The following is an 11,495-nucleotide window of genomic DNA, read 5'->3' as shown; positions in this document are numbered from 1 at the left end:
TTTTTTTTTTTATTTTTTGTGGAACTGGGGATTGAACTCAGGCCCTTGTGCTTGCCAGACAAGTGCTTATTCTACTGAGCCATCTCCCTGGCCCCTCCACTGGGAAACTCTTTGAAGTTAGGTCAACTCTAGATGGTCCAGAGATGCCCTCAGGCCTGAATAGGGGTCAGACTGAGGCTGAAGGACTGGAGGCCAGCGGTCAAGGAAGAAGCTGAGCAGAGGGTACTGACAAACTTCATCCCCAGGCCTCAGACCATCTTCATCTGACATGTGAGTTCACATGTGGCCTGCAAAGTCTAACATATTTACTACGTGGCCCTTTTCAGAACACCGCCCACACCACCAACCCCCCCCCCCAAAAAAAAAAAGAGAAAGAAAACTTATGAAGCTCTGCAGAAGGAAGCCCAAGCTGGGCCTGGGCCATGGGAATAGGGCAGGCGGGACACCCACAACACACCTGTCAGATGGACATTGACTTACCCCTTGGCCTCCTCCTTTCCTGGAGTACCTGACGGCTCTTCTTTCACTTCAGTTTTGACGGGTGGCTTCCGGGGTGCTGGGAACGAACACAGGAAAGGATGGGTGGGAGATCTTTTCTCTAGACGGCCTGCACTTCTGCCCAGCATCAACCCAACCTCAGCATGATCACTTGGGACAAAGAGGACCAAACAGGAGAGGTAAGCTGGGATTCTAAGAAGCGGGGCAGCCAGAAGGGAGCCAGGGCAGCCTCAGCAGAAAGAGCCATCTGTCTCCTGTCTGTATCATCCTGGGGGATACGGTGGGAAGGGACACTCACTGAAGAAACTGTTGAGAGTCCTGGGGCCTCTGGGGGCAGGAGTGCTCTGGTTCTTTTCCTGTGGCTCCTGCTTTGGGGCTACCTCAGGTGTGGAAACACTTTTTATCTTTGCTGGAGTCTTTGCTGAGTTCTCTGCTTCTAAAGTGAAAAAGGACAGACAGTGAAGCGATCCACCTCCACAATGAGTTTTTTTGTTTTGTTTTTTAACCTTAGGATACTCTTGTACTGTGGAGGAAAATTTTGGTTACTTCCACCTTTTTCATTTCTGTAACCTAAATTTGGATCCTCCCTGACCTGGTGTTTACTCACCAGCGCACTGAATCTACAATTCAGCCTAGAGTTGCAGACTTGCAAATAACAGTTAAAAGAAGTCTCAGCTGATCACAAGGAAGGAACCCCCGTCCTGCAGCTGGAGAAGATCCGATACAATACTGCATCCTGAAAACTATCCCTGTAAGTGTTGTCTCTGACCCAGGGTTCTCACAGGGTAGCTCAGCTTGGACACCCAAGCTAGTAAGTTACGCCTCAGTTAATAGCATTGAATTATCACCTATCATGTCTGGAAGTTATACTGGCGTTCCTCTTTTTCCATATGCATGGGAGGAGGTAACAGTGATTAAAAAAAAAACAACCCAAAATAACACCAAAGCCTAAAAGTTTCTTCCATTTTCCATTTAAATGGTTAAGAATCTACATCTAAGCCTTGTATAAATTCACTGTCCTTTAGAGACGTGGATCACAAAAATCAGAGTGATGCTGCTGCGGAGAACAAGAGGGTTAAAAACTCACTGGGGGACTCTGGGAGCTCAGCAGGCGTCAGGGGCTGGACCCCCTCCTCTTCTTCCTTCACTTTTGCCTCTCCAGTCTCAGCGGGGCTTTCTTTTGGCGTCTCTGCTTCTGATGCCAGACAAAAGCCAACAAGTTTACTGTGACCTCCAAAGACATTTCTACTCTGTACACATTCTGCCCCCAGTTATTCTTTTTCCACCAATCCAGTCCAGCTGACCTTCCATATCTGTAGTACCACATCTGCAGATTTAGCCAACTACTGATGGAAAATGTGTTTTAAAACTGCATCTGTACCAAACATGTACAAATTTCTTTAGCCATTGTTACACACATAGGGCAACGAACAAGTATTTCCATAGCATTTCCACTCTGTTATGTGTGAGGACTTACAGCACACAGAATAGTGGGTAGGTTTCATGCAGACACTATGGATGCCAGTTTACTCAAGGAAATTCACATCCTTGATTTGTATTATTCTTGGGGAGTCCTGAACCAATCTTCCACAGACCCCAAAGGATGACTGTATGGCTCTAAAGTGACAGGAGGTGTCAGAGCTGCTCTAGATCACCCCAGAGCCAGGCAGCACTTCTGGAGGATTCCAATCCCAATATGTGCAAGTACAATTAAGACACAAACACAAATGGCCATTTATCTCTCATAAGCTTCACATCAAAGTAGACTGTGAAATTTTTTTTTTTTTTTTTTTTTTTTTTTGTGGTACTGGGGATTGAACTCAGGACCTTACCTTTGCCAGGCAAGTGCTTATTCTCTTGAGCTATCTCCCCAGCCCGTGAAAGAATTTTAAATGCACATGATAGCTTATATAAAAAAAAAAAAAAAAAAAAAAAAAAAACTACCATGACTAAGAAAAAAATCATACCACTAGGGTAACAATAAAAATGACAAATAGTAACTTGGGAAATATTTTCTTGCCCTCCCAACCCTTACACTGACAATGGCTACAATGGCCCAATTCATAGTCAAATATGTTACTGACTAAAAACTGCCCAATGGAAATAAACTGGGTGTGAGGAAATCAAAACTACCCAAATTCAAATCTGCAGCGAGGAAACTGAGCCTAATGAAGATTTTTATCAAACAAAAAATATGGCTGCACAGGAGACTCTGTCTGGTCAAATCTCACTGGTTTTAATTGCTTTTTCCAGTTGCTGGGAAGGCTGGGGCAGTGGCACGGTATAGTCTTCTACGTTTTCAAAGGAAACCCAGTGACATCTGTTGGACGCTCTATGAACTGCTAGCTCAAGTTATTTTTCAGCGCCAGCAGGTTCCACTTTAACTAACCATGGAACAAAATACTTAAGGGAAGGGGCTAGGGAGATGGCTCAGTAGAATAAGCGCTTGCTTGACAAGCGCAAGGGTCTGAGTTCAATCCCTGGTTCCGCCAAAAAAAAAAAAAAACTTAAGGAAAAAAAAAGCCTATACTGGGGAGGTAGAGACTTTGTCTTCACCATTCCCAAAACAGCACAGTACAACAACTATTCACACACTCTTTTTATTGTATAAATTACCTAGAGAAGATTTAAAGTATACGGGAAGACATACATAGGTTACATGCAAATGGTGCACCAATTTAAAGACTTGCACATCCTCAGATTTTGGTACCTGGGAGGAGATCTGAGAACTGACTTCTCCAGACACTGAGCAACTGCTGTATCACATCCTTGCAATGCTGCCGCATCTCTGTACAGCTAGCTCTTTACTGCTGCTGTGATAAAAATCATGTACTACACAAAAATCAACATGGAATAGGAGACAGGAGGGGCCGTTCTCCATTAGATTCCATAGTCTTGAGACATAGTGCAGCATCGAGGGCACATAAATGTGCTTGCTGCAATGGTAAAAGTCAGATACAAACACAGGCACTGATTTTCCTTTCAATGTGTAACAGTTGTTTAAACATGACTACTTAGTAAATGGAACTGTTGGTACTGGCCTAAGAGAACTGTGAAAAAACAGCAAAGACAGTAAGAGCAGTGTGAACCAAGAAAGCCCTGGGAGCCTCTACTGTACAGTAAAATGTAGAAGGCAAAAGAAACCCTCTGAAGAAAATATACTACATTAAAAACAAATACTAAAACAGAAGATTGGGGCCAGAGAAACAGCTCAGTGGCATAAGCGACTGCCTGGCAAATACAAGGTCCTGAGTTTGAGCCCCAGCACCAAAAAAAAAAAAAAGATATAAAACAGAAGATTAAAAATGTGAAAATACTTATGAATTAATATTGAATTAAGATGGCCAAACCAAAGCACACTTCAACAAGAGGTCTTGTGTGAGTGTGGAATTCTGACTGACACCCTAGAATTCCTAGACTATGGCCTCATATCAGAGGGATTCAAACTCCAATACCTACCCTGCCCTTCTAAAGGTTCCTTACACGTCTGTGCATGTGCGCACGCGTGCACACACGCACGCACGCACGCACGCACACACACACACACACACACACACACCCATGCACAACCATACACTCCTCCAGGTCTCTCACCTTTCTCCATCTTCCTCTTCTTGTCTTCTCTGTCCTTGTCCTCACTCTGATCTTCCAGGACGTCCTGAATGACCCGTTTGGGGATCTGTTTCCGAGCTGGACAAGCAGATGGCTTCTTAGTGCTACCAACCATGTTGGTCCAGCAAGACCCACTAATGGGGCCCAAGAAAAGGCTTGAGCAGCACCCACTTTTGCATCTGCTCATAGCCACTTCCCCAGGACAGGCCTTAACCTTGAAGCCCTACTTCTGCTTCCTGGCCGTGTGACTGTGGCAGGTTACTGAACCTCTCTGTGTCTCCTCCTGCATCTGGGGAATGGAAACCATCTCAACAGGTAAACAGTGGTGGATGTGCTCAGCACCGTTCCCAGCTCTGACAAGAGCTCTCAGTGTCCCACATGCACCTCGGGCATCTTACTACCTTTGTATCTGTGAGGAAGCTTTTCTAGAACTTCCGAGACCTAGAAGCAGCAGGAAACCCAAGTGTCGGGAACAGTGGCAGTGATCAGGCACAGCTGCATACAAACCCCAGCTCCCAAGCCTACAGTTAGCTCAGGGTACAGACCCACAGCGCTGCCCGGCCTCCCCACAGAACTGTGCTCTGGCCATCCATGATGACAGGCGACTAACGACACGTCCTATGGAGGCTGCCAGCTCTTCCCCAGTCACCTGTGTTTCCTGCTCCCCTACCCTCTACCCAGGACACCACTTGCATTTGAACACTGTTTCCTTCTAAAAGATTCCAGAAGATGTAATTCGTGAAGAGTAGTTCCGGGCACTGCCATCACTCTCTCCACTGGACGCAGGCCATCCACCTGCTCCTCCTGGGGCCTCTGGACCACAGCTCCTGCACAGCCCCAGAGCAGTGCTCAGTTCAGAGATGATGTCTCCCAAGACTGGTGCGCTGGGGGCTCAGACCCCAGTACAGCAGACAGCAGAGCTGATGGCCTTTTGGGAATTGACTAGATCATTGCAGCTCCTACTGCAAGTGGATTGGTCCTCTTATGAGTTCCCAGCACCCTGGGCTTCCTAGGAAAAGGTGCCGCATCACTTGGGGGAAGCAGGCCACTGTGTACGGCTGCAAAGTCTGGGTTGGGGACTGGCTCCCTTGCTCATGCTCCCTTCCCCTCCATGCGCCCACATGCAGGCTGCACAATGCTCCTCTCTGCAGCACTCCCTGTCTAAGCCAGTCCTGGCCCATTTCTGAGACTCAACTCAGCCATCATCTCTGGGATGCCTGACTCCTGAATTCTTAGTGACCCCCAAAACCAGCCCTGTCAACTGGAAATATTCAGTGAACTATATATGCGATTTTAAAATTTAAACCAACAATGTTAAAACATAAAATGTGAATTTAGTTTTGATTGTGTGCTTTACTAAACTTAATATACCCAAAATATGCCAAAGTGTTTTCAATATGAAATTACCAACATACTATTTTTTGTGCTGCCTTCAAAATCTGAAGCACTCATTACATATCTCAACTCAGAAAGTATTCATGAGCAATATTGTATCTGTATGTGGGTTTTATAAAATTTACAGTTAAAAAAGTAGATTGTTCTAAAAATACTCCATCTCCCAGTATAGTTTCAGAGCTCAAGCTTCTTTATTAACTAAATCTAGTGCAGGCTCATTACATCTTATCCACAATGCTTGGAACCAGAAGCATTTCAGATTTCAGAGTTTGTAAATTTGGGGATATCTGCACAGATTTTACCAGTTGGACTGATAGAAAGTTTAAGAAGTTTTGATTTGGCAATATTTAGATTTTGGATTAGAGACATTCAACCTAAAGTGGCTTTGTGTGTACCTGAAGCTCTGAGGTCCAGCATCGGCCCACGGTCACACATTTGCCACAGGCTGGTAAGTGGTGGCTGTACTCTTAACCACAATGGTCAGGGCCACAATGAAGACAGCCACCTCATGCACACTCAAGTGGAGGAAAGATGACAGGTGTAAGGGCCAGGTGTCCTTACCTGTGAGACGCTTTGGTATTCCTGACGGAGAGATGTCCATGGGGGTGGTGCCCGAGAAGGAAGGGCTGTTCTTGGGGCACGCAGCAGGGCTGGAAGAGGGCCCCTGTGGGGAGTCTGGCCCTGGCTCCTGGAAGGGAGGAGAAAGCAGCTCCAGAGTGAGGGAAAGAAGGTTCACCCAGAAATCTCAGCTCCTGAACACTGAGCAGGAACCCTGAGCCTATCTCTGTGCCTAATCTTCTTGCTGACCCACTGGTCCAGCCCCAGGCTAGGCTGTCCCCTCACCTGGAGGCCAGTGCTCCATATGCCAGTGTAGTTTCATGGCCCCATATTCTCCACATATAGCATCCCAATGACAATTCTGTTTTCTGAGGTAGCAGCACTTTTGATTTGTGGCTTTGAATACTTGCATGACGGTACTACTAAAGACTACCTTCCCCAGCTACCTTACCCTGCTTGCAGCTAGCGCGGTCATGGATCTCAGTTCAACAGAACACGATAGAGGAAAATGAGGTAGACTTCCCTTGGTTCTAATAAAGTCAGAATGGAGCACCCTCCTTACCTGACAGCCCGGTCAACATTCACACTGACAAGGATATGAAGGGAGAGCAAGTAACAATACAGAAGGACCCTAGTCTCTGACTCTGCCACATGAATCCTGGAATTTTTATGCTCATTAGAGAGAAAAATCGACTTCTATCTTGTCTGAGCCACTGTTACCAATGTCTTGGTTTCAAGTACTGACGACCTCACAGGGCCCTGTCCTGGTTATAAAGCTCCACTCTCAGCTCTCCACTCTCCCTTGCAATGCCTGGGTTAGGACTCAGAAGCCCACTTCACCACTGACAGCCAGTTCTGCATCAGACCGTGCAAACATGGGCACTGCAACAGGCCACAAAAGTGGGGGTGCAGCAGCCTCCTGGGACAGCTGCAGGGCTCAAATGAGCTTCCTTAACACTCGCAGCACTGCCACACAGGCCCCATCAGAGACACCTCCTGCCCAGCACTCTTTCCAAGCTCAAAGAGCCCAGCCTCACCTCTGCTGGCACCCATCAACAAGGCCTGGGTTCCAGCTCCTCACCCCAGGACACAGTAGAGCATCAGGCAGTGGCTACCTCCACAGTGCTGTAGGAGTCCTTGCCATCCTTTAGCTACCAAGTGTAAATCCAGCTGAAATCCTTTATATCAAATTGTTTGAGTTACTGGTGGGTTTGTCTCCTATCTGGACCCTGATAGATACAGATCTCAAAGGGTATTCTGAACATTCCCAAGACCAAAAGCACCTTTTTCTCTCTTCTGCTCCAAACTCTTCCCTACTCAGAGCTAAGTCTATGCCCCTAAAAATGTCCTCGGCCTAATGCCCAGGAACAGTGGATATGTCACATTCCATACTGAAGGCAATAAGCTCACCCATCATGTGACATATAACATTAACACTGGGTGACTATCCAGGCGGGCCCAATGTTTGCATTCTGCTTCAGAAGGGGGAGGACAAACAGGATAGTCTCAGGAAAAAAAAGGCACAGAGTGAACCATGTGACTGGCTGAGAAAATGGAGGCCTCCAAAAACTGGAAAAGCTAAGGAAATGGATTTTCCTCTACAGCCTGCAGAAAGGAGCAATGCTACCCACACCCCAAGAGGCCTGATCCACAGCTCTGCGAGATAGTAAGAGACTAATGGAAGCAGTCAGGGGAGTTTCACTGAGGTGCCATCTGAGCAAGGCCCTGAAGGCAAGAGGACGGAGCAATGTGCACCTGGAGAAGCGCGAGGGGCCGAGAGGTGGAGGCCCGCGCAGCGTGTGAGATGCTGCAGTGAAGAGTCAGGAAAGATCTGTAGACAAGAGGGAAGAGAGGGCCGACAGGGAAAAGAAGAGGATCACGGGGGCCTGTAGATGTCAATATGGTCAGACTGTGGCCTGAGCTGGCAATACCAGCTGGTCTGAGTGGTGAGTAACAGAAGCTGACACTACTACAGATCACCCTGCAGGCATCAAAGGACTTTTACACAGTAAGAAATGGCCTGATGTATTTGGAAGAGAGGAAAGGCCCTCCAACCACAGGAAAGATGGACATGTATGCAAGCCCTTACTCTGCAACAGATGTAGCCTCAGGTCTGTGGAGAATTGACTCACTTGATCTTCACAGACAACTTGGGCAGTTGATGTCACCAGGGGCACATGGCCTGCCCCTGCCCCGCCTCTCAGGTCAGAGGCCTTGTGGACCAGGCCACCTGTGCGAGGGCACAGACACTGCATCTGTTCGTCTCTAAGAAATGTCTGGGGCCCTGCAGGGCAGGGAGCATCCAGTCCCACAGGGAGTGGGCACCAGGGCTGCTCCTGGGAAAGCGAGTGGCCGCCAGGGACCTACCTGGTCTTTGGTGGGGCTGAGGGCTTCATCATCCTCCTCCCCTTCACTGCTCAAGACCCTGGCTGCCTTCCGCCCTGGCCTCTTCACTGGAGAGTCGCTCTCAGGCAACACCCCATTCCGCTCCTTTAGTGCCACCCTGGAAGGCAGGGAAACGTGGGAGTACCACAGGCAGCTTGGGCACACAGTGCCCAAAGACTCCAGCTCCCGCATTATATTTTATTCCTTTCAAGGACACAATGAACACTTTCTAGGTGTGTCAATGGCATATGCTCTTTTTACTCTGATTGTGGTACTAAGCATATTTCAAGGCTTTTTATCATTTTATTTGGAGACAGGATCTCAGAGCTACCAAATTACCCCGGCTGGGCTTGAACTTGTGATCCTCTGGCCTCAGTCTCCCAGAGGACTGGGATTACAGGCCTATGCCACCACCTCACCCAGCTGAACAGTCTTAACCATCCACCCATCCCTTCATCCCCCATCTTTGGAGGCCTCCTTGGTGCCCACCTTCTGGTGGGTGATGCTGTGAAGATGGAAAACCCACCCAGGCCAGGAACTGGCCTCCAACATCCACATAGAGATACTTCTTTCAGTTATAGCAGTTTTAGCTGGGCACATGGCACCCAGCCAGTGACTACACTTGTAACCTCTCCCACAGTGGGAGTGGCCACATGCCAAGTTCTGGCCAAAAGGATGGATACAAGTGGCCTCACATGCACGCAGCCAGCTCCAACTATATAAACCCTATATACGCCCTACAGTCAACCCACTCACTTGCTCTATTGATGTACATGAAGGCAGCAATGAAAACTGTGCCAGGACAATCCAGCACAGAGCAAGCTAGCCATCCTAACCTGCCTCCACACCGCTGAGTCTTCCATGAGATAAAGGTAACTTGTGCTTTAAGGAAGTCACATTGACTTCGTTACTGATACAGCAGTCCAACTCCTCCCCTGTCTGAGCCCCAGTCTGTGAAAGACACTGACCCAGCGAGTCACAACGCAGGGCGACAGGCACTGAGAGAGCAATGGACATCCACAGGCTCCTGCACTCGCAGAGCTCAGTCAGAACGTGAAGAACTACATGTACACTGATATCTGCCATAGGTGCAGGGCACTCACTGTGTGGAACATCACTCCAAGGACGAGGTGGGTTTGTATGCAGCATCAAGGAAAGGGCTATATAACTCTTTTGGTGGAAATAAAGAGTTGTTGAACTAGGTGAAGAATGCCTGTCCGTTTTGTTCACCACTAACACAGGGGAGCCTAGAATAAGGCCTGGCATATACAAGATACTTGATATTTTCTGAACAAATGTGACTCTAAAAAGTTAATTTAAAAAAAAAGAACGGGGCTGGTGAGAAGGCTCAGTGGTCTAAAGCACTTACTTGGAACAAGCTAAGCTATGCAAAGCACAGGGACAGCGGTTCAATCCCCAGCACCACATACCAGCCAGCTCCGCCCCCTGGTGGGCTGAGGTGGCCACACACACACACACACACACACACACATACACACACACACACAATAAATAAATAAATATTAAAAAAAAAAAAAGAACGCCTCCCAACATATATCGTGCTACCTCAGTTCACAAGCTTAATTCTTTCCACAATTCTGGCCATGAGCCAAATCAAATTTCCCCCAGAGGTACAATGTCACTGCATGCAGAGTTCTCAAACAGAAGCAAAACTTTGCTGAACTGAATTGTTTGAGAACAGAAATATTTGTCAACTGAGGCACTGTATCACTGTATATAAGCAATTTGCGTAATAGTCTGTCTTACTGAATAACTACTACACGTCAGACATCATCCCAGCTGCATTAGATATAACAGTGACCAAATGAACAGTGCGTGGTGCACTCCTTTTTTTTTTAAATTAACTTTTAAGAGTCACATTTGTTCAGAAAATATCAAGTATCTTCTATATGCCAGGCCTTATTCTAGGCTCCCCTGTGTTAGTTACCTACTAACTCAAAATTTTAAGTTACCTACTTCTCCGAGTTGTTTTTATATTCATCACATACAGCTACACAGGAGTATGTTAGCCAAAAATGCCTGTACACACGCTAAGGACACACACATAGACTAAACTGTAGTGCCAACTATTACACCCACAAACCAGAAGCAACCTTAATATAAATGCCCAGAGAAATGCTAAATAGTTCTGCAATATACTTGTAAAATGAGATAGTCGTTGTGCTCACGAATGACAAAAAAAGCTCCAAGTCATAATGTTAACTGGAGACAAGGTGATGAACAATATACACAAAATGATCTAATTTTTAAAATTAAACCACAACAGATGCATTTGGTAGATAAATAAACCTGTGTGTGTGTGTGTGTGTGTGTGTGTGTGTGTGTACCTATGGCAGTGCACACACCACAGGGCAGACCTGAAAATCAAGTGTGTTGATTCTGGCCATGTACTCAGTGCTTTTGATGAACCAAGCACTGTTCTACGTCCATCACTGCTCAGTGAATCCACACTGAAGTCTGATGTAAAGGAGACACCTTCGTGCAGGCAGCGAACATGAAGGATGTGAACTAAACCTGCTGAGTGCATACTCTCTCGGGTAAGGGAACTGGCCCACAGGTGACACGACCCAGGCAAGGTATACGGTGAAGAGACGGCCAGTGGCCACCTTCTCTGCCACATGTAGAGACTGGTCTAGAATGAAGACAAAATGTATAGAATCAGAGCCTAAGGCCTGAATCCAACTGTGTACGAAGACAGATCTGCTCTTTGACTTTCAGTTTTTCCCTTTTTTAAAAAATTCTTTTTGGGGACTGAGACTATTTGAATTGGGTTTGCAAAACCTGCAACCAAAAGAATTCCGACTACAGAGGGAATATCCAACATCCTGGTACTTTTACATACTTTGGAAGGGGCTCCGTCTCTCTGCTGCTGCTGTTGGTTTCCTTCTCAGGCTTCTTTGCTTTCCCCTCTTGTGTAGGGTAGAAAAATGACCTGTAGGAGCATATAAGGGGAAAAGGGAAGTGATGACAGCACCAATATTCCTCCTGTCCAGTGGGGATGAAGCTATGGCATACGTGTCACAGCA

General features: G+C 46.9%; 1 protein-coding gene across 1 annotated transcript in view; it reads right to left on the bottom strand.

Moving 5' to 3' along the window:
* The window catches only part of Lig1 (DNA ligase 1), a 34,409-nt gene that overhangs the window by 21,706 nt on the left and 1,208 nt on the right, over positions 1-11,495 (bottom strand). Inside the window, exons 2-8 of the mRNA XM_023708549.1 lie at positions 11,312-11,401; positions 8,431-8,566; positions 6,067-6,193; positions 4,093-4,188; positions 1,586-1,693; positions 797-934; positions 481-556 (exon numbers count right to left, since the gene is read on the bottom strand). Coding sequence (XP_023564317.1) covers positions 481-556; positions 797-934; positions 1,586-1,693; positions 4,093-4,188; positions 6,067-6,193; positions 8,431-8,566; positions 11,312-11,401 — 771 coding nt within the window. The remainder of the gene's footprint in view (positions 1-480; positions 557-796; positions 935-1,585; positions 1,694-4,092; positions 4,189-6,066; positions 6,194-8,430; positions 8,567-11,311; positions 11,402-11,495) is intronic.

Source organism: Octodon degus, unplaced genomic scaffold (genome assembly GCF_000260255.1).
Source record: "Octodon degus isolate 3935 unplaced genomic scaffold, OctDeg1.0 scaffold00392, whole genome shotgun sequence".
Taxonomy (NCBI): domain Eukaryota; kingdom Metazoa; phylum Chordata; class Mammalia; order Rodentia; family Octodontidae; genus Octodon; species Octodon degus.
This window is presented reverse-complemented; position numbering and strand designations above follow the sequence as displayed.